Source organism: Antechinus flavipes, chromosome 3, assembly GCF_016432865.1.
Source record: "Antechinus flavipes isolate AdamAnt ecotype Samford, QLD, Australia chromosome 3, AdamAnt_v2, whole genome shotgun sequence".
Lineage (NCBI taxonomy): Eukaryota > Metazoa > Chordata > Mammalia > Dasyuromorphia > Dasyuridae > Antechinus > Antechinus flavipes.
Genome location: NC_067400.1, coordinates 6,379,999 through 6,404,903, shown reverse-complemented (window position 1 = coordinate 6,404,903; position 24,905 = coordinate 6,379,999). Strand labels below are relative to the sequence as shown.

At 46.2% G+C, this 24,905-nt stretch overlaps 1 protein-coding gene across 5 annotated transcripts in view; it reads left to right on the top strand.

Moving 5' to 3' along the window:
* TP63 (tumor protein p63) overlaps positions 1–15,346 on the top strand; it is a 214,277-nt gene extending 198,931 nt beyond the window's left edge. For 4 of the 5 annotated variants that reach the window (XM_051991652.1, XM_051991651.1, XM_051991655.1 and 1 more), the window contains 4 exons: positions 4,222–4,379; positions 6,258–6,402; positions 7,682–7,775; positions 11,878–15,346. In XM_051991652.1, the coding sequence (XP_051847612.1) occupies positions 4,222–4,379; positions 6,258–6,402; positions 7,682–7,775; positions 11,878–12,174 (694 nt within the window). In that variant the 3' untranslated portion in view covers positions 12,175–15,346. The remainder of the gene's footprint in view (positions 1–4,221; positions 4,380–6,257; positions 6,403–7,681; positions 7,776–11,877) is intronic. The other variant, XM_051991654.1, reaches the window with a different exon arrangement.
* Positions 15,347–24,905: the final 9,559 nt, after the last annotated feature.

Sequence of the window (24,905 nt, the reverse complement as noted above, 5' to 3'; positions counted from 1 at the left end):
TCTATTCATTGATCTAGCTGGTCTTTGTTACTGTAAGAGTTAACTGGTGATGGATCTTTAGCCAAAGATCGATACCAAAGCTACTGTGATCACATACACTCATTGCACCGATCTGCATTTTCTGAATGGGGTTGACTTCCTCCCAAGCTTGGTGGGGGGCTTTGGACCTAGCTGCTGAGCAGTGAGAGTAAGAGAGGGACAGAGTGTCCCCCCAGAGAGCACAGGACCATAGGGAACTAAGAGGCTCCTCATTTTATTCTCTTCTTTTTATAGTCACTTTATCATCCCTCCCAAATCCTTCTGGTAGCCTCTGTTTTTTTCCTTCACCCTTAATCTTAGTCAACCTTCTGTTCAAGATCTGGGAAGGACAAAATGGGCTTAGTAAAGACAAATGAAAATATCTGGAAACTAAGTTCTAGAAAGAAAATCCCTATTGGGGTAGCACAGAGCTCCAAGGTGACAAGAGGGCCAAGGCAAGACAAGACCTCCTTGGACAAAACTGTGAAGTATTTGAGGATCTTTTCTGAAACTCCAATTGTTTTTTTTTCCCCTTCCTTCCCTGCCCCGTCCCCCATCTCCCAGACTCCCAGCCCTCAGTAACTCTCCTTTCCTTGCCTCCTGAGAAGCATTGGCAAGTTCTTACCAACTTCCCATTTAACAATATTGCTCTCGGCAAAGGATCACATAAACTCAACCATATTCAAGTGTCAATGGCTCTTAAGGTTTGAGGAGTTACCTTCCTGAGACCATTGCAACTAATTTTTGCAGCAATTAAGAGGTCATATGACCAAGTAACCTCTCTCTGGTTGTAGACTTTCAAGCATCAGTCAAAGCAAATGGTAGCAAAGGTGCAAGAGTGAGTGTGTGTGTGTGTGTGTGTGTGTGTGTGTGTGTGTGTGTGTTTCACTTGGGGGCCCTCTGAAGTTTCTGAAATCTCATGAAACATACCCAGAGAAAGCTCACTTTATATTCTTTTCCCTTTCCCCCCTTTTCTTCCTCTCCCTAATTCTAGTATTTCATACTTTCTTCTACCCTTCATTTTCCTCTTTTTTTCCCATTGCCTCTTTTTTCCCTTCTCTTCCCTGTTCAATCCCTTCACATTTCTTTTTTCTTCCTTCCTTCCTTCTTTTCTCCATTCCCTCAGTCCTTTCTTTCTTCCCTCATTGCTACCCTTTTTCTGTTCTACATTCTCTTTTTATCCTTTTTCTCTTCATTCCTCTCTGCTTTCCTTCTCCCTTTCCTTCTTTTCCTCCTCCTCTTAAAAAAATTCCTTCTTTCCTTTTTTATTATCTTCTTCCCTTCCTCCCTACCCCCTTCTCCCTTCCTCCATTCTTTCCTCCTTTCTCTCTCCTTTCCCCCTCTTTCTTTCTTTCTCCTTCCCTTTCTCTGTCTTCTTTCCTTCTCCCCTCTATTTTCTTTGTCTTTCTTTGTGTCTTTGTCTCATTCTCTCTTTCTCTCCTTACATCCTGTAGGTGTTTCATTGTTTCTGTCTCTCCCCTTTCCCTCCTCTCTCTTTCTCCTTTCCTTCTCCCCTCTCCTTTCTTTGTCTCTCATTATTTGTGCCTTTTCTCATTCTCTCTTTCTCTCCTTACCTCCATTTCTGTGTGAGTCTCACTGTTTCTGGTTGTCCCTTTTCCCTCCCTCTTTTTACTCTGCCTTGAAATTTTAAGATGGACACATTCAGGATCCCCAGCTTGCCTCACCTCTTGAGACTCTCCCTGCTGATTTTTTTAAACATTTGATGGCTTCTAAGCCTTTTCCTCAATCCCTCTTCACTGCCTCCCACCCGGTCTCCTTCCTGGGTTCCCTGGGGGTTTTCTGCTGTGGAGGAGTTTATGTGCCATCTCTGGTCATTTTTCCTGTTCCTTCTGCCTGGGGCATGGCCAGTGTCCCTTGCCCTCTGCCCTCCCTCAGGTACATGAGTGTTCAGAAGAATCATTGAGTATTTGAGGTAATTGACTCCCCAGGCCTCAAGTCAGGAGTCTGCCCTGCATTGTTCATGCAGTGATGGGGAGCTCAGAGCCTGTGGGCTCTGGTTCCATGGAAATTCGAATAGAGTTCTAGATATTGAGGTCTATTTTCCTTTGGTCTAAGGTAATCTTTTCCTGAGCTATTGGTACCTTAGAGAAGGTTTCCTTTGATTCTTATTATCTTACCTCCCCTCCTTACCCCGACCCAAAGGCAGGAGGGGGTACGATATTAGCAGGATATTCCCAGAATCTGGTAATGATCAGTTTTTCAAATGACAAAGAGAAAATTACCTAGAACATCAGCTCACTGGTGACTAGGCCTCTGAGTCAAATCCAGATCTTCAAGACCGTCCTCCGAGCCAAAAAGCCAGCTTGCTTTTCAGACACAAGGGGTTCCCATTTAGCTGTACACATGTCTGCATTCATGGGAAAATGGGAAAAGATTTCAAGGTCTATGAACTGGGAAGAGGGGAAAGACCATTATGTTTCACTAACCTCCAACTGAAAGTTGGCATTTCCTTCAATTATGAATAAAGTACTCCAGGACCTTTGCCAAGAAAACTCTTTGGATAAGTCCATAGCATCTGAGGGTGTTTTATCAGACTGTCCAAAAGATCCATTAAAAAGAAGCTAAAAACATCTGCTAGAGACTTATGTCTTCATCAGGTCCTAGTGGAAACCGTATTATTCTCGAATACGGTTAAGGAACAACGACATCCAAATAATGCTCTTTATCTCTTACCAGTGTTGGTCAACCTATGCAATGTACGGTCTTATGGAAATGGCACTGGGTTCAAATCCTGACGGCCACTCTCTGTAACTGCCACTTCTTTCCTTTCCCTACCCTGAAGAAGGAGAAGCTGAATTAGGAAGACTCCGAGATCCTTTCTTTTATAGACTCCCAACGCACAGCATTGGTCACCAATAGTTAAACGCAGGGCCGATGCTGGCAACAAGTGGGGTAGGTGGGGAGGTATTAAAACTCTTGTTTGCCATAGCTTGACCTCTTAAAATCGGCTCACTTTCACCTTCAGCCTCTAAGCCTAGAGGCGGTGCTAATGTATGTATATGCTAATAGCGTATCTTTATTTATTTGTGTAAATAATAAGAACTGACTATAGTTACATTATTCAAAAGCATCTAACGTAGGATTTGGGCCCCGTTCTTCCTGCCTTCAAGTCCGGTGCTCTTAAAGATTGTGATCTTACAGTAAATCTCCCATAGGGGTTGATGTAGTTTAATCCATCCACAAGAACAAAGCCAGAGGGCTAGGAAGGGGAAGAAGAAAATGGATAGATCCTTGACCATCTAACTCCTGATTAAATTGCAGGGTAGGGTTGAAATCTAATAGTGTAATATTTTAGGAAGAAAAGTCTTCTACGGGACATCGAGGCAGGATGGAAGGATTTTGGATTGAAAGTCAGACGTCCCAGCTGTGTGGGTCTGAATTCATCCATAGAGTGTGTTTTGTAAACCTTGAAGCTTCATCAAAATAGGAGCTGCTGATATTTTTCTCACTTCACAAGTAAAACATTTGTTTTCTGAGTAGGTCATTCTCCTTGGATTTGAGGTTCCGATCAACTAGAGAAATAACAAAAAAATCATGGAGCTGGTTAGGGAGAGAAGAAAGGGACTGGTTTCTGAGAGGAAGAAACACTGGCCCGTGAGCAGATTTTCCTCTATCTCCCTCCCTGGCAGCCATTATCTTGGGAGGACACGACACCCGAGAAAGTTGGATTTCCAGTTAGGACCTTCTCAAGGCAACAGAAAGTGTCGCCATGGGCCCAAAAGGAAAGCTTCTCCAGCCATTGCTGCCGACTGTGCAAGAAGCTCCAGATGGAAGGCCCAGGCTGGGGGACGGCACTCAAACCTTTGGGTCAATCCTAATTGTATGAGTCCCCATTGCTTCCATCACATTTTGGGTTTGGGTTAATTTTAGAGGCGATAAAAAGAGAAAATCGCTGATGGGAAGGATTTGGGGAAAACTGAGGATAGATGGATGCTATGTTCTGAGTCTTAGGGACACGAACAGGAAACCAGGAAAAGGCCATTGGGATGCTCCCCTGGCTTTTGCCTAGTAGCCCCCAAAGTCCTTATCAGAGGTCTACTTCCAGATGGGATACGGCTGGTTTGGATCCTCTCATTCCAAGCCCAGAATGGCACTCAGCCCAAACCCTGTCCCACCAGCGAGCTGAACTCCTCAGGATAGGGCAGGACTCAGCCTCCCTTCACACTCACATTTCTATTCCAGGACCTCGATGCAGTCACAAAACTCCTACGGCACCAGCTCCCCGCCTTTGAGCAAGATGAACAGCATCAACAAACTCCCTTCTGTCAGCCAGCTCATTAACCCTCAGCAGCGCAATGCTCTCACTCCAACGGCCATTCCCGACGGCATGGGAGCCAACAGTAAGTCTTTCTTTTGCCATCATTTGGAACCCGCCAGGCTGTTGTCTGCAGAAGGATTCTGGGGGGTGATATGGGTAAGGGGCCAAAATCAAGGACCAAGAGAGCTGGATGCTGTAGGAGGCCATCCACTCTGAAGGACTCATCCCTGGACACTCCTTCCATCATCATTGATGGCATCCATTGTAATTCTTTGGGTCTTGTGGTCATAGATTTAGACAAGGAAGTGAGCTTAAAAGCAATCTAGTCCAATCGTATTCTATAGGTGAGGAAACTGAGGCACAGAGGATAAATGACTCACTTAGGCTCATAGTACTACCAGGTATGAGAGAGTCCAGTAGTCTGGAGTCCACCTGCACCCCTCTGTCCTCAGGACCCATCTTCATTTTCATCCTGTTGTTGCTTTTCTGTGTTTTGTCCTAAATCCCTCAGAGCAACCCAGTCCAAGGCTCTGGATATAAGGGAGCTTTCCATAGTTTAGGCAACTTAGTCCCTTGGAACCAGAAAAGCACCATCATTGTTAGATGGATGGGCTTTTCCCTTGCCCCGATCCCAAAGGACAACGGCTTACCTTCAGAGCAGCCCCTTTGGGATAGGAGAGGACTGGGGAAAAGAAATTTAGCCATGTTGGAAAGGGCTGGAGGAAGAATAAAAGAGCATTGTCACAATCTCAGCTTCCTTCAGTCCTCACCTCACAGATGGACAGAAGGAAAGTGGGCCCTAGATATATGTGCTGAGGGGTCAAGGGGCTCCATCCCGCTGCACTAACTTACCCAGGATGCTCTGCTGGGGCGGGAGAAGTATTGGAGGAAAGGAGAGAGATGGGGACAGGGAAGCAGGTGCCACAGATCACTGCCATCCCAAGCCCTTTGACGGGCTTCTGGCACTGGGCACACAGGGATCTCACGGGATCCCCCATCCCAGGGAAAGAAGAGACAGGATGATTCACTGCGGCCTGGACGAGGCTAAGTTCTGTCCAGGGCCTTCATTTTGTAAAAAGTCGCGAGGCTGGGATTTTCCCAGGATCCTGTAGATACAAAAAGGTGGAGGGAGGATTCACACTCGGGATCTCTGATTCCAAATTCCAAACCCACCATCTCCTAAGCATCCCTATCCCTTAGTTTCCTTTCTGAAAAATGGGGGCATTTGAGCTCCAGGCTCTCCAGCTCCAGTGTTCTAGGCAGCTTGGAGCAGGGGAGAGAGCAGATGATTTGGAGTGGGGAAAACCCGGCTTCAAATCCTGTCTCAGACACAACCCTTCTGCGTCTCAGCTTGCTCCTCTTGGAAATGAGATTGGGGGGAAGACCTCTCAGATTCCACATACCCCGAAATCTGCGACTTAAACTCTTTGTGCTTATGGGGAGGCTCACTTTCCTCCTGTCTGATTCCGTTGTCTGGCAGGACAAGTTCTGGCAGTCTCTCGCCTACCCCAAGACCGAGCCAAAGAGGCTGTTGGGTTCCCGAGGGCGTTTCACCAGAGTGGGGCCTGAGATAGTGAGGCAGTGGGGGGAGAAACACAATTGGAGGACCTGGGTTCCAATTCCACCTTTTATGCTTATTGTACATGGGATTCTGGGACTCGGTTTCTTCTCCAATGATGGCTTCTGTGGTGAATAATTCAGGTAATATGTGCCAAGTGTTATCAGATAATATTTGTGAAAAGTGCTTCCCTGGCACACGGTAGGTGCTCTATGAATGTGCAGCCCCTTCCCCTCCCTTATGAGGAGGAAGCTCCTCCCGGAGCTATGAGCCTAACTTATTTCCTTCCTCAAGTCTCAGTTTCCTCTCCTGGCAAGTAAGGAAGAAGGGGGAGGATGCCGACCAGTCTAGAACCAGACCCAATAATTCTTTCTTTGCATCTTCCTCTTTTTTCTCGACCAGTTCCAATGATGGGCACTCACATGCCCATGGCTGGAGATATGAACGGACTCAGCCCAACGCAGGCTCTGCCCCCCACCCTTTCCATGCCATCCACATCCCACTGCACGCCGCCGCCTCCGTACCCCACCGACTGTAGCATCGTCAGGTGAGTACCCGGACTCCCCTGGGGGACCACGGGGGGCTGAGCTGAAGGATCGAATCCACGGACGCAGATCTAATGAGGCAGCTGTGCTGGGTGGCCAATCGAGAAGCATTTATTAAGCGTCTGCTGTGTTCTAGTCACTGTGCCAGCTGTTTGGGGCAGCCCTGGCATCCTCCGCCCTGAGTCTGCCTCCTGCCCTCTGGGAGAGATCAATTAGAGGAAACCCTCCCGGCCTGTTTTAAAAGAGACTCAGGGCCGGTCAGTGCTCTTGGGGGCTTCTGACATGCTTTCCGTGGGTCGGGCAGTGCGGGGGAAACAAAGACTGGCGGAGACGCCCTCAGACCACTCTGCACAGACAAGGGGTAGACAGGACGTCTACAAGAAGGGATGCTTCTGCTAGGGGAGCGGCCAGTCAGCCGAGAAGCCTGGAAAGGGAGACGGGGGCGGCTTCCCGTGGACTCTCACCACAGATCCACGTGGCCATTTCCATTCCTGCACTCGGCAAGCGTTGGGGATGAGTGGATGGATGGACCGGATCTGTAGCCGTGGCTTCTCCAGCCCCACCCTCCCCCGCATCCTCTTCCCCTTCCACTGCCCCCTTCCCACGTCCACGTGGCCAGTCTGCAGCTGGGGACGGGCTTCCTGAAAGAGCATTTATTTCCCCTGCTGCCTTGCTCCCTTTCCTTTCCATCCACCTTCACTACTCACAGCGCTGAGGCCGTTGGGAACGGGCCGTATGGGAGGCTGGGAGCGGAGAGTGGACCTCATTTAGCTAAGGAACTCCCAGAGCAGGAAATGCCCTCCATTCAAGAAGGTTGCGTAGAGCATGAGAGGCCAGGTAGCTGACTGAACGTCACACAGCGGAATGGGTCCGAGACGGGTCTTCACAGCTCTGAGGTCGGCTGCTCACTCATGGCCTTGCGCTACCTCTCCATCCATTAGGGAACCGGGCAGGACGAAAGCGCTGGCCGGGGCGTTGCCTAGTTGGGCTACCAGAGGCTGCCACGGAGTCTTTCCTACTGGCAAGCCCGCCTCTGGAGGGGAGCGGTTTTCCCAGAAGGCTCACTCCATGCGAGATCAGGCACACTGCTCGGCCTCGGGGCCCACTGGCCTGGGCCCCACGTCCACGGTCATTGACCGGCTCCCACCTCCCAGCCTCTTCTGCCCTCCCCCCCAGAGCAGTCCCCAGAGGGTAGATGGTGGGGGTCCCCTTTGCTGGCTGGAGCAGTCGGGGTGAACTCTCGTTTTCTGTTTCCTCCTTCCTCCCCCTCTCCCCCTGCAGTTTTTTAGCGAGGTTGGGCTGCTCATCCTGTCTGGACTATTTCACGACCCAGGGGCTGACCACCATCTATCAGATTGAGCATTACTCCATGGATGTAAGTAACTTAGACTTCCCTCTCAGTTCTCTTTCCTGTCCCGCCCTCCGACACTTATCACCGTGTCCTGGGGGTCAGAGCCTCCACTTTTTCATGGAGCTTGTCCATTGAATCAGAAATATAATGAATAATACAACTCACACAAGTAGCGAGCGTTCAGACTTCTGAAGTACTCTGCATCGTATTTTTTTTTTGAGGCAATTGGGGTCAAATGACTTGCCCAGGGCCACAGCTAGGAAATGTTAAGTGTCCGAGACCAGATTTGAACTCAGGTCCTCCTGACTTTAGGTCTGGTGCTCTATCATTGCACCCCCTAGCTGCCCCACTGCATGATGTTTCAGTCAAGCCTCATGACAGCTCTGTAGAGTAGGGCTATTGTTCCACTTTTACAAAAGAGTAGACTAAGGAAAGGCAGGATTTGAACCCAGGTTCTTTGACCTGGCAACTCCACTTCGATGTAGGAAGGCTCACAGCCTTCAGTGTCCATCAGTGGCCCAGCAGCCAATCCCCCTTGACCCTAACCCTTCACCAAGTGCCTATTGTGCAGAAGGGTATTTTAATAGGAAAATAGAAAGCTACGCTCCCCATCCTCATGGAACACATATTCCCAGAGGAACGCGTAGCCCTTTTCTAAGCATTCAATTCATCAGCTTTATTTAAGCATCTCTTATGTGCATTTGGACATGAGGCTATTAAAAAAAAATTGATGCTCGTGGAGCATCAAGCACTAGGAAGGCTTCCACCCCAATATTGAGCTTGAGGAGAGAGAGGGAGAGAGAGTTGGAAACAGGGAGACAGAGACAGACACAGAGAGAGACAGAAAGACACACACACACACACACACACGAGAGCCGGACACTAGGAAAGGGTTCCCAGGATCAGAGCCATTTCCCCTGCTCTCTGCTTCTTGCTATGATATAGATCTTGCTTTGAGGCTATTCAGCCATGCTGGGCTCCTCACAGAAGGCTTTGACTTTTCCAAATCAAAATAAAGCACTGAAGGGACGCTGGGTGGGGGGAAGCTGCCTTGCTCTCTCTGGTTTCTCTTCCTTGGCTTCTTTGCCCCTCGCCGGGTTGCAGCTTTGGGGCCTGGGTCCTTCCTGGGAGGTTGGCTGTCCAGGTCTCACGGCTCTCCTCAGGACAAGCTGCCTTTGTTTCCTTGCCCACCAGACCCCGAAGAATAGCAAAGCTGAAGTCCTTATTCCGACACTGCTTTAAAAGCAAAGTAAACCTCTGGCTTTCTTATCCCCAAACTTGACATTCAGAAATCTCCTTCTTCTCAAAGAAAGTCCGGAGGCCCCAACCAAGTCAACTTTGGCTGCTGCTCGCTGATAGAGGAAGTGAAGATGATAGTTTAAAAAAAAAAAAAAAAAAAAAGGAAGAAAGAAAGTTCCAACTTGGGCAGCAAGTCCCAGCTGCATTTCTATTTGCCTTGAATTTGTGTCACAGAATAAGGTGATTTTAAACAAATCCTCCCTGATATAAAATAAGTAGTGGATTATATGACTCCTAAGAGCTTTTCCAGCTCTAAATCTGGATTATGATGAGGGAGAAAGAAGAAAGGAATAAACATCAGTAAGCACCTACTATGTGCCAAACACTTTACAAATATCTTATTTGATCTTCACAACAATCCTGGCAGGTAGAGGCTGTCGTCTCCATTTTATAATTGAGGAAACTGAGGCACGAGGGAAGCTAGGTAGTGCAACGGCTAGAGTGCCAGTTCTGGGGCCAGAAGGTGATGAGTTCAAATTCATTCTTCTATTCTTATTAGCTACATGACCCTGAGCAAGTCACTTAACCTATTTGCCTCAATTTCCTCATCTATAAAATGAGCTAGAAAAGGAAATAGCAAACAGCTCCACGATCCACCAAGAAAATCCCAAAATGGGTCATAGAAGAATTAGACAGCATTGAAAATAACTAAATAATAAAAAAGGCTAAATCGCACTGCTAATTAGTGTCAGAGTTGGAATTGGATTGCACCTGTCTCCAAACTCTTTGTATTGTCATCTTTCCCTTTCCAGAACTGCCTGAAGTCTGAGGCTGTTGGGAAAAGGTGTGGGGAGTGGAAAGGGGCTGTGAGAAGAGTCTAATTTGCTACCTCCCTCCATTCACTTCCACTTTTTAAAATTATTTAAGTCAATTTGGACCTATTAAAAAAATTAGGCACTGTGGTTGTCAAGAGCAATTTATATCTGATGGGAGGGGGTGAGGACCAGGAAAAGTAGAATAAAAATTCTCTTTCTTATTATACTCAAGACTCTGAGTATAATACTCCTACTATATCTTTGAGTTTAAAAACAAACAATGACTGATGACAACAAACCTTTGGCAGGTTTGTTTAGTAAACTCCTCTAAAATTATTATTTTACTACTCAGGGAGAAAGCAGCTTAAAGTTCACTTAAAAAAAGGGAGGAGACCATTGTCTCGATCCTTGCAGTGCAGTTTGAGAAGCACAACTAAAGTTTGGTGTTGAAATAATCTCGGTCTGAACCCTGCCTCTGACACACCTGAAGTGTATGACCCTGGGAAATGTTCGTCGTAATGTTTCTGAGCTTCCCAGAGGCTCGCCTGCAAAATAAGACCACGTGTTCCTGGCACTCCACACACTTCAAAGTGAGAGGGGATCGGTTTTATGTCTCTCTCCCGCCTCCCCCTCCACCTGCCCTAATAAATATTTGAGGACACATATACGAAGCTTCGTCCATCACTATTCAAGGAACATTTATTCAAAGGGCATTGTGTGCTCCTAGGAACAGAGGGTACAAATGGCCAAGTCCATTTAGTTAACAACTACAGCAAGCTGGCTTACTGTTTCCTTTTCTTGGAGACCTCCCATGGAAAGTCTGGGCAGAAAAACTCCCCTCTCCTAGGTATCTCTGTCCAACTCTAATGGGGTGGTTAGTTGATGTTTGTTGTCAAACCAAAGACCGTCTCCCTATAGCACCTCTCCATTATTCCTGCAGGGCTTTTTCCTCTGAATCTAGCAGACCATGTCTCGGTCCTTTTCCCTGTCATGATGGCCTTCGATCAAGTAACCTCAGTTCCCATAAGACATCATCTGAGGGCCTTTAGTCATCTCTAGGTCTCACATACATTCCAGATTTTCCCTCCGTTTTCCAGAGGGGAGACTAGTGGAAGAATTGTAGAGCCTGTGGTCAGAGAAGTCCAAGAAAACATTAGAATAGCATCATCAGCTGTCAATGATCAAGTTGGTAAACGATCATCAGGACAAACACACTAGAGAGGAGAGACCCCAGGGCGATAGTCCTGGGACTTAGTTTCAAATCCCAGCTCTGTCATTTATTCCTTGGATGCCCTTGACCAAGTTGATCCCATTCTCTCTCTGGACCTCAGTTTCCCCAAGTGAAAAAGTTGGAGTAGATGACCTCAAAGGTCCTTGTATATTATTCCATGTTTCACCATTTAGCTAACAATTTAAAAAAAAAATTTGATACAACAGGAAATAGGGAAAGGACACGATTTGCAACTTATCTCTGTAATAAATGCAGATTTCTATGGCATTCAGGAGGCTTTCATCCTTAACTGAGTAGAATTCTAGAGGTCTGGGGGGATTGGCTTTTTGCTGATATTGCTCCCCTAAAACCATTAAACTGAAGAGTTACACTTGGGGATCTCAAAATAGAATCGCATGTCTTCCCTGCAAGTTCCTGAAGTAGATTTGTTGCCATTTCATGCCTCGTGATGCAATGTCTGAGCACCAACTGGCACCGTGCTGCTCTCTCCCTTGGCACCGGCAGCAGAGGCTCTCAGGAAACAGTAGCCTTGCCTGCACAATGCCAGGGCTGAGGAGTCGCTCACCCTTTGATGGAAGCTAAGTAGGTGCCTGCATCTTTGCCCTAGAGAGGCAAGGCAGCCTAGATACTAGAATACTGGATTCGGAGCCAAGAAGATCCGAGTATGAATCCTGCCTTACTCTCTTCTTAGATAGGTTACCAGAGACAAGTCATTTGCTATTTCTGGGCTATGATTTCTGCCTTTGTAAAATGAGGCTTTTCCACTGAATGGACTTCAAAGTCCAAGAGAGTTTTAGGTCTATGATGCCTCAACTTACCAACTTGCTCTTTTCCCTGGTAGGATCTGGCAAGTTTAAAGATCCCCGAGCAGTTCCGACATGCCATCTGGAAGGGGATCCTGGACCACCGACAGCTCCATGACTTCTCCTCGCCTCCCCACCTGCTCCGGACCCCCAGCGGCTCCTCCACCGTCAGCGTGGGCTCCAGCGAGACGCGGGGTGAGCGGGTCATCGATGCCGTCCGCTTCACACTCCGCCAGACCATCTCCTTCCCTCCCCGGGAAGACTGGAATGATTTCAACTTTGACATGGATGCTCGTCGCAACAAGCAACAGCGCATTAAGGAGGAGGGGGAGTGACTGATGCCCGGAGCAGCCCCCTGCCCGCTCTCCTTCAACCCAACCTCTCCTCCCAGCCTCCCCAGCCCCGCTGCAATACTGAATCTCCAAGCGCTCCCTTAAGTCAGCCTCTTCTCCCTTATCTGATCTCATCTCCAGAGGAAGAAAGCCACTGCTTGCTTTAACATGGTAGTCACCCCTGCCCAGCCTTTGGGTCCACGTTAGTTCCGGGTTCCAGGCCTCTGTTCTCTGGCCATCAGAGGAAGGAGGATGGCATGGGTGGGAGGAAGAGGGAGTCTATATTATTGTTGCTTTTTGGTTCTTGGGATTTTTTTCCTAGACCCTCTTAGCACACTCGTTTTTACCTAAATGCTATCCTTGGTTGTAATTGAGTTTTTGATTCAAGATGCTATATAAATATACAGTATATTATATATATGTATATAGATTTGGGTGGGGGGAAGAGATGTTGTGGTCATAATTTAAAGGAAAGGAAATTTCGTTGCACTTAATGAATTATTTTTTTCCTTCTTTTATTTTTCCTTCCTAAAAATCCTTTCTGGATGGCTCTTCTCCATCTTTAGTGATAAATGATAAACCACTGAGCAGCTGAGACTTAAATCTTAAGTTTTTACCCTGTTGCTTCAATGTCCTGGTAAGGCCCCATGGGGTCTGAGAGGGTTTAATTGGGGGCTTCACGTGCTGATATTACACAGATGGCGGGGACACCTGAAAAGTCCCTCGTTAACTAACCCCATCCCTGGCAGCGATTGTTTAGTCCACTTCTCTCTCCAGTTCTAAGGAAAGAGATCTTTAGGCATGCAGGGAAATTTTCAGGCAAATTCAACTTATTTCCAATAACAGAGAATTTTTATAAAAAAGATGCCTCATGGAAATAGGATATGTTTCTGGGAGGACCAAAACATGACCAGACATCCCTCATACGGACCCAGTTGACATTCATTTTGACTTATTTCCTTTTAAGACACCACCCACTCACCCAGTTCCTTTCTGCCACCATCTTTATCAATCTGCTCTTCTCGGATGGGAGCAGTACACGGAGATTAAATTTCCCAGGTCTAAAGAGTTGATATCCACCTCAAGCTGCAAAAAAAATCACCTTTTTCTTGTTCCTTATTAGAAAAGTGTTTGAGAAAGTCTTCAGCTCAGAAATTTCATCTGTAAATCCCTTTTAGAAAGCCTCTCATTTCCCCACATGATGCATCCATTCAACACTAACCCCAGATTTTACTCCCTGACAAGGAGGGATGGATCATCACTGGTGACAATTTCTAATGACCTACGAGGTTTGGGCAGAATCCTTTCAAAGGGAGTCCAGCAGAGCTCCCTGGGAAGAGACAATCCTATCGTCTGCTGAGCCAGAAAACAGATTTAGAGAAGTCAATCATTATCCTTGGAAATGTCCTAGAAGTGCTGACAATCCGCTGCCCAGGATGTGGACGGACATGTCCGTTCTTTAGTTCAATGTTCTAGACCTCTTCTGATCAGGAACCAAGCTTTCCTTGGCCCATTGAAACTTGTTCTTCAGATTATCTGTCCTGGCTTTTTTTTTTAATATACTTTTCCCACAAGATGGCCTTGCTTTCATGATTTCATGACAACACACTTTATCCACGAGCATCTCTTGGATTTTCCCTCTGATTCTGAATCAGCAAAAGCTGCCGTATGTCTTTAAAAAGCAGTTAAGCAATGGCTAAGCACTCGGTCTTTCTTCCAATGTTCTTCCAACAAAGGCTCAGCAAGACTGTCCTCCACCTCATGAGATAAGGCAACACCCTTTCTGAAGTGCCTCTTCAGCACTTCATTTTATGGGGCAAGGTGAACTTTAAAAACCCATCTTTCTATATTCCTCTCAGCTCCAGCTTTCTCTCTGTTGTGCATTTCTCTTGGTTTACAGTCAAGCTGTCCCTGCACATTAAACTGCCTTAAAAAAAAAAAAAAGAAAGAGAAAAAATACAAGATTCTAAACACAACAGAGGAAGTTTGTGTATAAAGTGTATATACTTTTGTGTGCTTGTGAAAAAAGGATGTTTTTTTTTTAGCTTTTTATAGTTTTTTTTTCATCTTGGGATAGTAGACCTTCCAGAACCACAAATTAAACTCTCTTTTGTATTTTTTTGAGGGGGGTGGGAAAGGCCATAGAGTGCCTGAGTTCTGCAGCCCTCAAGTGCATTGTTACCTGATGTGAGGTGGCTGGCCATAGGCGGGCGATGATTGTCAGAGTGATTTTCACACATCAGGGAGAGTGAGTCCTAGATTTCAAGTGCCCCATAGAGCACTGTGGCCCCAAATGTGTGGGCCAAGTTGTCACTTGGTTATTTCAGGGAAGAGAAATGACTTCCTTAAGAATCCCAGAGAGTTGATACCTATCGCTAAATATTCTTTTTTTTTTTTTTATTCCAAGAACTATTCTCATAGAGTTCAAAGAGGACTTGGCTCTTTGGGCATGCTGAAACCAAACAGCCAATCCAGAAGTCCCCTTCCATCCCTCCTTATCTCGAGTTTGGCTTTAACCCAGGCTAGACCCAGATACGGGGACTTGGGATGAATCCCTCTCTCTCACTCTTTCTCTCTCTCTCTTTTTTTGATATGTATGTTCAGAAACATGGCAAGTTGGCAGTTGGGAAGTGCTAATGACAAAGTGGGGGGGGTCAGGGTTCTGGGGGGAGGGGAAGAGAATCTTTATACACCCAGAAACTGAAGAAAACTCAGGTCGGGCTAGCCCTTTGAAGAAAGGACTCCAACTTCGGCAAAGGGATTTCTTTGGTGCTGGGACTATGGGTGGACAATTCATTTCTTCTTATTCTGCAACGCATTTATGTCTAAGTCTCTCCATGTCTTCTCCTCCCCTCTGGTTTCTGCACAGGTTAAGAGGGAGGAAGATTAACAGCCATATGTCAGTAATCATTACGGTTTGTTAAACTATTTTCATTTTTGTATTTTTATGTTGGCTATTGTAAAAAAAGTTTCAAATGTCTCATCTTTTTTATACCATTTTTAATATGTTTTTGGAAGAAAAAAGGTACTGATGAGTGTGATACTGGATTTTTTTTTATTTCCAAAAAATATATATATTTTCTGAATCTTGTGTGTGCTCGGGGTGAGCAGAAATGAGAAGCCGTTGTTGCTCATCAGGACATGCTTTCAATAAAGAAATACACTGACCATGGAAGCCCCTTGCTTGCTTTTCTTTTCTACTTCCCCTGTTAGAGAAGAGCCTTGGTTTTGGAAGTTCCAAATGGATAAGCCATCTGCTGGGCAAGTGATACTGACTACTACTGTCTATGATGCTATTTATCTTTAGCCTTATAGCCAAAGCTATCTTTGCTATAGAATCGCCTATGGCTCCCAACGTGAATCAATTAATAGAGAAATATTTATAAAGAGCCTACAAACTGAGAAGTCTAGTATTAAGCTTTAAGAATACAAGTCGCTAAGGTACAAGGTGGAACCCGATCTAGAAATCTAGAACCTAGGTTTCCTTACTTTTAGAGTCATACATTTTTAATCACACTTTTCTGTGCTCAAGGAGCTTACCTTCTAATGGGGAAGGGGGAGGGATTTGAAATGGAAGACCGCAGGTAGGAGAGTAGCCCAGTTCTCTCTTAGGTACAAGAGATTCAGTGATCAGGGCTGGGGATTGGAGAAGTAGGCAGGATTGGAGCAGGTTTCCAGTGACATGGAGACTGACCAAGAGGTCGCGGTGAGCAGATTGTAGGAAGTTCGTGAAAACTCCCCCACCTTAAGCTTTTAGTTCATTTTTTTAAAGAGTTGCTTAGAGACTTTTGATGTTTGGGTGTGTCTAGAAAGGGAAGACAATTGGGTAACTACCTAAATTAATCCTGAACCTGTCCAAGTGCCAAGGGAGGGCCAGCTGTGAGCAGACAGGGCAGTTTCCCTCAGAGGAGTCAAACAGGGAATCGTGGGTCAAGGGTCTTGGCAGCCCCTACCACATCTCCGGGACTGGTGTGACTGAAGCCACAATGGATAGACCCATGTGGTCCAAATCATGGAGGAGTTCTTTCTCTTGAAGAAATCACTGGGCTTCTCTGTGTTTTTTATGCCTCAACTCTAAAGGAAGCACGCAATGGGAAGGAGATGTTGGGAAGATTCCTCTGTACTGGGGACCCAGAGCCCCACATTGCTGAGAGCTTCTACTGCCTCTCTCCCAGTCCTCCATGGTGATCTGCCATCTTTGCCACCCTCCCTACCTATGAAGGAAAGACAGTTATGGGGCTAAGGTCCCGCCACTCACCATGATATTGTTGAGCTGGAGATTGAAGGGAAAGTGACTCTTGGATCACAATGGGGAGATTCTAACCCAGACATTTAAGAAGGGATCGGCCTGCTCCAAGCATCCGAGTCACCCAGAGGCCATGGGGCTGTGTAAGGGACTCTGGCCAGACTGTGCCCGAGTCTGACTGATTCTCCCAGCTTCCTAGAGCTGGTCCACCCTCCTCGTTTTACCCATGTGGGGGCTCAGACACTAGCCCATCTATGTGTAGGTCTCCATGAATGGGAGTGTCCGGTTGTGTGCGAAAGTATATGAGAAGGGTGTGAAAGTGTGAGGATGTGAGTGGGTGTGTGTGAATGAGTGCATGAGTATGTGTGTGTAGAGGCAGGAACTCGGGACTGATGAGATGATGGTTCTCTAGTTCCCATATGTACTTAGTACTCAGCATGATGATGTCATGGTGTTCTAGTTCACACATGCTCAGTGTGCTGTAATGATGTAATTGTACTAAAGTACATAAGGGCTGAGAAGGACTGGAAATGATTCATTCCATCTTTGGCCAGCCTCTTGGCTCTCCTGCCTCCTCCACTAAGACCAAGGATTTGGGCTGACCCCGAGGTCCTCCAGAAAGTAGCCCGGACATTACATTATATTCTACATGGACACATGAGTGAGTGTGGGAGAGTATGAGTGAGTATATGTGTGTGCGAGTATAAGTATGTGAAAGTATGTGAGTGGATGTGTTCGTGTGTGTGTGTGGAATGAGTGTATGAATTTGTGTGTGTGAATGTGTGTGAGTGTGTGTGTCTGTGTGTGTTTGTGTGTGTGTATGTGCTATGTTTGAGCCCTGGGAAGCTCAGCCTTCTTCAAGTGTCACCTTTAGGGGTGGGAGGGTCTCTCCGAGTCCTTCCTGGCTCTACATCTGTGATCCTGGCTTAACATTCCTCTTGGGCTTGAACGCCGGCAAAGCCCTTTACCAGTGGGATCTCACTTGGTCCTCCTACAATCCTGGGAGGGAGGCACCATTCCTAGTCTCATTTTATAGATGAGAAAACGGAGGCCGAACAGCGGACGATTGTTTCAGGTAGGATTTGAACGCGGGTCTTCCCGATGCCAGAGTTTAATGTTCTATTCCTTGAGCCTCCCAGTCACTGTGATTGGGGCCGAGTCCTGGTCCTCTCCTCCACGTCCAGAAGAAATGCTCCGAAGAAATCTCCCTCCTGTGTGACCAGGGCCCCTCTGGAGGAGCTCACAGCTGGTCCCAGAAAGAAGCCCGGAATGGCCGAGGCCCCTGGTCTAACCCTTCAAGAAAGAGCTGAAGAAGCGAGAGGTTGGGACATGAATCAGAGACCCGAGAGACCTCATGGAGTCAGCCCAGAAGCCCAGGAGTTCTGGCTTATATATAAACAGAGAAGAAAGGTTAGCAGATATTGATAGTAAGATTCAAACTTGACTCTTTATTTCTAAGTCTCTGTACCACTTAGTTCTCTCTCTCTCTCTCTCTCTCTCTCTCTTCTCTCTCTCTCTCTCTCTCTCTCTCTCTCTGTCTCTGTCTCTGTCTCTCTCCTCTCTCTCTCTCTCTCTCTCTCTCTCTCTCTGTCTCTGTCTCTCTCCTCTCTCTCTCTCTCTCTCTCTCTCTCTCTCTCTCTCTCTCTCTCTCTCTCTCTCACACACACACACACACACACACACACACACACACACTTTTTCTCCAGAAGTTTTACTGTAAGATCAAGTAAGCTTAAAGTTCACTAACTCTTCTGGGACATCTATTTCTATTTCCATTCCTGTATGTACTCGTGCATATATGTACATATTTTTACATCCATATATGTATGTGTGCAAATCATCGGCAAGATCGATGAATCCGGGGGAGTTTGATGCCATTACCAAGAAAGCTTGGAGAGGGGAAGGCTCAGGACCGTGCCTTGGGGGATGTTCACACTTAGTGATCAGTGACTCATATTGACCCAGAAGAGGAGCCTGGGAAGGAGCAGTCAGACATGGAGGAGGAGCCTGCTTACAGAAATTGAGATTATCCAGAAGGAGGCAGGGCTTGTGAGTGGTGGTAACAACTAACAGGGTAACAACAGTTAGAGATCACTGAAATCTTTGCTGCTATTTCAATCAAGATACTGTGGGGTCAAAGAAAGAACACTGGGAAATGAGTGTAAACTGCTTGCATGTTTGTTTTTCTTCCCGGGTTATTTCTACCTTCTGAATCCAATTCTCCCAGTGCAACAAGAGAACTGTTCGGTTCTGCACACGTATATTGTATCTAGGATATACTGTGACCTATTTAACATGTAAAGGACTGCTTGCCATCTGGGGGAGGGGGTGGAGGGAGGGAGGGGAAAAATCGGAACAGAAACGAGTGCAAGGGATAATGTTGTAAAAAAAAATTACCCTGGCACGGGTTCTGTCAATAAAAAGTTATTTTAAAAAAAAGAAGATACTGTGGGGTCAGAAGCTGGATCATAAGGGATTGAGAAGTGAGGGGAAGGTGATGAACTGGAGGCAATGGATGTAGATGACTGAATTTGATTGCAGGAATATGACTACAAAAGCAAAGAGAAATCTAGAATAATACCTTGAGAGAATCTCAGGCCAACTGAAAGGTTTTTGTTTGTTTTGTTTTATTTTATCTTAAGTGATCATTGGGAAAGGTTTTATGGTCCAAAATGATGTAGAAAGAGATAGCAACAGGGGCATGAGGAGAGAGAATGTCCTTGACAAGGAAGGACAAGGAAATTATGACTAATGACAATACAAGGGATAAAGGATTTGAGAGGAGCAATTTGGGTGTAGATGTACTGACCAAGGATAAGGCTAAGATTGTGGAAGGGGCAAAAAGGACATTAAGTTAAAGGGGACTGACCTTGTAGAACAGGGAAGGGAAGGGTGCAATGTCTGGAGATGCTATAAATGTTTGGGGAAACTGAAGTAAAAGATAAGGTAGAAAGAGAAGAATTGTTGTTTGTTTTGTTTAGTTTGTTTGTTTTTGTAAGAGAGAGAAGCCTTTCCAGAATACAAGACAATGAGATTGGAGTGGTAGTGACACTCAAGAAATGCTCATTCCAATGCGTGACTGAGGCAGTATGGGAGTTGAAGAGACTAATTGATCAATTGGGAGATTGGAGTGTTTGAGGAAAAGCAGAGATCTATTGAAACACTCAAATATTAGGTCTGGGATCGATTGGTGAGGGAAAAAAAAATCTGTGAGATAAGTATTAATCTCCATTAGAACTGAGTGATCCTATGAAAGAATAGATAAAAACAAGAATATTATGGTCAAAGGAAATCAAGTGACATTTTCAAAAGAAGAAATGCAAACTAATAAAACCCACATGAAAGAGAGCCCCATCTAATCATTACTGTAACAGATCTGCTCATCAAAATCCTCTTTTTTTTTTTTTTAATTAGACCCATGACATTGCTGAAGTTATCCAAAAAAAGGGCAAATGTTGGAGGATATGTCATTGGTGGAGCTGTGAATTGCTCTAGGCATTCTGGGAAACAGCTGGGAAGGGGAAGCACATTGGAGGAACTGTTGGAGATCCCAATTGTGCATGCCTGAAATCCATTCCCATGATTCCCACTTGAGAGCAGGCCCTAATCATCTCTCACCTGGACCATTATAATAATAACAGGTAATTTTCATCCAGCACTTTACAAATAGGATCTCACTTGATTGTCATAACCCTAGGAGGTGCGTATTATTATTATCCCCATTTTTTAGCTGAGGCTGAGGGGGAAGAAATGAAATGATTAGAACTCAGAATTACCAAGTGTCAGATGGAGGATTTACACTCTAATCATCTTGTCTAAATAACATTAATAAAATACTTATTTAAAATATCCATTTTCATGCTTGCATAGGTCTGGGCAAAGTGATATACCTGGATGGAGTAAACCTTCAATTATCTATCTGTCTGTCTGTCTGTCTATCCATCCATCTATCTATCTGTATATCATATCTATCTGTATATCTACCAATCTCTATAGCATATTTATTTATCAATCTATCTGTATATTTCTCTATCTCTACATCATATCATAGCTATCTGTATAACTATCTATATCTACCTATTTCTATATCATATCTATCTAAATAGATCTAGATCTATCTCTCTGTATCTACATAGATAGATGGATGGATAGATAATCATATTTTCGATGTTCCAGGGACATTTTTGATGCTAAAGATAAGAAAAAAAATAAGAATTTATACCTGACAGGTGTTTATTATCAACAGGAGGACAGAAAAGCAAAAGTAAATTTTATTTTTCAAAAGATCTTTTATTTGCTCTGGGAAGTTATGATCACTTACACTGGGGAGATCCAGAAAATCTTCCCGGAAGAGGCAGCCCTTGAGTTGAACTGTGAAGGGGATTTGAGGCTTCTGAGAAAATGGGATGGGAAAGAAGGGGAGAGGGCAGTGGCCAGGAAGGGAGGACAACCCATTCAATGGTCATCCAAGTGGAATTAGGTTTGACAATTAGACTTGGAGCCAGAATGGGGGAGGCTTTAAATGCCAATCTGAGGAACTTGTAGTTTACCTTAGAGGCAATAGGGAGCCACTGATGTTTCTGGAGCAGAGGCCAGACTCCTGCTTCAGGAATAGCTGTGGAGGAAGGCCTAGAGAGGAGAGAACTTACTGATTGCAGGAAAGGTTATGTCTGAAAGTGGTAGGGAAGACCAAGGAGGAGTGCCCAGTGGGTTCAAGTTCAGGAGAGAGGGAGGCACCGGCCCACAGAAGGTGTTCTGGAACAAGGCGCCGGGAGATGAAAAGATGTAGCCGAGAAGGCGGTTCCCATTAGAGCCGCCCTTCCTGGTCACCGCAGTCAGCCCAGAGTGGGGAAAGAAGGCGTCCAAAGTGCCGGAACTTGGGCCAGAAGCCCAGCCCCGAGCCAAAATCAGGCCCGCACAGGTTCAGGGAGCAAAGGCCAGACTGCTGACCCCCCGGCCCAGGATGCCTGGAACCCATCTTGTCGGGCTGGTTACCCTCCCCAGGGTCACGGAGCCGAGAGGGCGAGTGATGCCTTATTTGGCTCCCAGCCCTCAGGAGGAGAAGGCTTGGCCTTCCCCTGGGGCGAGCAGGCAGTTGCTCAACAGTTTGTGGAGCAATGTCTCCTTGGACCCCTTTTCAGGAAGCGGGAGGGGCGGGCCTAGAGCTCGGAAGCATGGCCCGGGGTCCCCGCGCGGCCGGCCTTCCCGGTGGCGTGGGAGGAGAGGGGCCTGCTGGCCATCACCACGGGAGCCCCGAGCTGCTCCCAGGTATTGGCCGTCTCCAGCACCGCCCGCCTGGGCTGGGTCTGGGAAGAGCTCCAGGTCTGGTGTGCAAATCGCACCCTGAGAACGCGGGTGCGGCCGCGGCCTGACTTCATTTGTGCTCGGGCTGGCTGCCGGCCCAGGCTCTCTGCTTGTAAGCGGGCCAGGAAAGTCTTCCCTGAACCATCCCCTTGCTTCGGAGCACCACCCAGGCCTCCAGGGAGAGAGGCCGGGACCCACCTCCCAGGGGGACCCACCTCCCAACAGGCCCCACCTCCCAGCAGGCCCCAGCGCCCAAGCTAAGGCTTGGTACTCGGGCTTTGCGGAAGGCTCCGCGTAAGGGAGCTTGGGGAAGGGACGGCCCCTGCCAGACTGGGGGAAAGCCTCAGCCTGACTGGCCAGCTCTACTCTTGCAGCCTTCAAGTTCTGTCCAAGCAGAGGAGGGGGACGGAACGGCAGAGGGCCGGGGGCAGTCAAACGTGCAGAGGCTGCCCCAGTGAAGTGCAATTCCGGGGCCCCAGAGCCTCAGCTGCCAGGCTCGTCTCCGGGAGCTGGCCCACTCCCCGCTCGGCGTTAGGACGAAGCACTCAGCCCATGCTCCAGCCCCTTGGGCTTACCGAGCCGGGCTCGTGTAGCCACTGGTTATTTCGTGGCTCTTCTACCAGTCGTGTTTTCCCACAAAATTCCCCGGCACTCAGATGCTTCTCAAGAAGTCCCTGAGAAATGGGAAGGGGGAACCGAAGCTGCCGTCGTAGTCACAGAGAACGATATAGACCGTTATCAGAAGGCAGCAGAGAGTCATGGGAGTTTTCTGGGAACCATTGAGAGGAAACGCCCCTGCGCACTATTCTGGTATGGCTGGGGACTGGATTCCCGGAGCGAATGGAACCATGGATAGGGACGGGTCACCCGCCTTGCCAGGAATCCAGGAGGGGATCAATGGCTGGGCATATCAGGCCACATTATCAACCACTGGGCAGAGCCAAAAGACTCCATTATCTTGGGATTCACGGGACCAGAGCAGGAGCAAGATAGATGTCGTTATCTGCTGTAGTGAAACCACCGGGGCATTCCCATTCCAGGCTTCCATGGCGGCTGGCGCTGACCGTGGTCCTCTGAAGCGATGGCCACAGAGCGTAAGCTCTTGATTGGCCAAACTAGGGAGAGCTCTCAAAGTGGCCTGCTGGCCAAGGAGCCGAATGCAAAGGGTGATTTCCTGTTTACCATTAGTGTGATGCCTAAAGCCTTTGTATAAAGAATTGAAATGAATCAAGAAGATCTGACTCAGATGCTTATTGTTTCTGTAACCAAGTCACTTGACCTCTATCTGCCTTAGTTTCCTTATATATTAAATGAGGATAATCATAGCGTCTACCTTGTTCTTATAGGTTTGTTGTGTAGATGCAATGAAATAATATTTGTAAAGAACTTTGCTCAGTGTCTAGCACATAATACATGCTTATTTTCTTATCCCCTTCCTTCCATCCTTCCTTCCTTCCTTCCTTCCTTCCTTCCTTCCTTCCTTCCTTCCTTCCTTCCTTCCTTCCTTCCTTCCTTCCTTCCTTCCTTCTTTCTTGCCTGTCCATAGGCTTAAACCATTTATCAATTGAGAAATGACTCTTATTTTCATACATTTATCTTTTATAGGAGACTTTTATAGGAGAAAGTTGCTACAAAGATTTTCCCCAGTTAATTGACTCTTTTTAATCTTTGTTTTATTGGATTTTTGTGAAGAAAAAATAAACTTTTTAATTCTATGCAATTGGAGTTATCCGTTTTATCTTTTCCCATCTTCTCTACCCCTTGTTTTCTCATGAACTTTTATTCTATCTGCAGATTTGGTAGGCAGTTTTGTCCATATTTCTCTAATTTATTTATGATATCCTTTTTCCTGTCTAAGTCACAGATCCATTTGCACTATGTATTCATTTAATCAGTCATTAAGCAAACATCTATTATGTGCCAGGCCCTGCGCTAAGCTTTGGGGATATAAAGAAGGGGAAAGGACAGTCCTTGCTCCAAAACCTCACTGTCTAATGGGGAAAAGAACATGTCTGCACACACACACACACACACACACACACACACACACACACACACACAATTTATCTATTATAATTTAGATAATCAACATAGGGAGAGCACCTAAGTAAAGAGTTGGTGGAAAGATGTCTTGTACAAGTTCAAAGTAACTATATATTGCAGGCATGATTCACCAATGTGCTGTGTCCATGACACAAAATGTGAAATTTCAATATCTGACTCTAATCTTCTGTTGTTCTACTTTTCCTTATCTCTTATTCTTCTAAACTTATCCAGTCTCCTCTGTGGGACCCCATTATTCTCCCAGATGATTACCCCTGAGCTGATTTCTCTTTCTTCCATCCTTAGTCTTGATAACTTCAACATTATATTATCCCCTATTCTCATATCACTTGCACATTTGTTCTATGCCATGTTCCTGCCTTGCCCCAAGCCTGAACTATTCTACATTCCCCATTCTTTGAGACTTTATGGTGCTATAATTCAGTTGTTCAACTGTGGTAGGACCTAGAACCATAACGGCTTTGCATTATCTAATGTCAACTGGGCCCTCACTGCAGCAAGGTAATACCTTCATTCCTCTTGAATTGATTTTCTATCACATTCTCAATGGGAAATGTTCCAGACCTTCCCTTCTTTCCTCAAACTTCCTATGTGGCCCCCATATAACCTCTTCATTGACGATCCCACTGGAAGGTCTTGATTCTTGTATTACTGAAATAACAAATTATTCTTCATAAGTTCCCATATAACCCCTGCTCTGTTTCTAGCCTCATTAGATCATCAACCATTTTTTTCCTTATTTCAGTCTGAGATGAGCTCTCGGTCTCTTTATCTCTACTCTTGATTTCATCCTTTCCCACACTCTCTAGCAGAATTCTCAACTTCAGAAACACCTTCTTCATTCTAGAAGATGGAGAAACGTTGACTTGACCATAGTTACTCAAACCGTCACCCTACAGTTCTCCTCCCTTTCATAGCTAAACAAAAAGGTTATTTAGACTTACTGCTTTCACTTGCTCGTCTGGAGGTGACTTTTTCACTTTCTTGTCAACTGCTTCCCTAGAGGTATCTAAGATACTTTAATGACCTTAATGAATCCTGATTAATTCCTCTGAATGCTCCTGCCTCTCTGCCTCTCCTTGGCAGCTTTTCATGGCCAAGCACGTTCTCCAATCTGAGT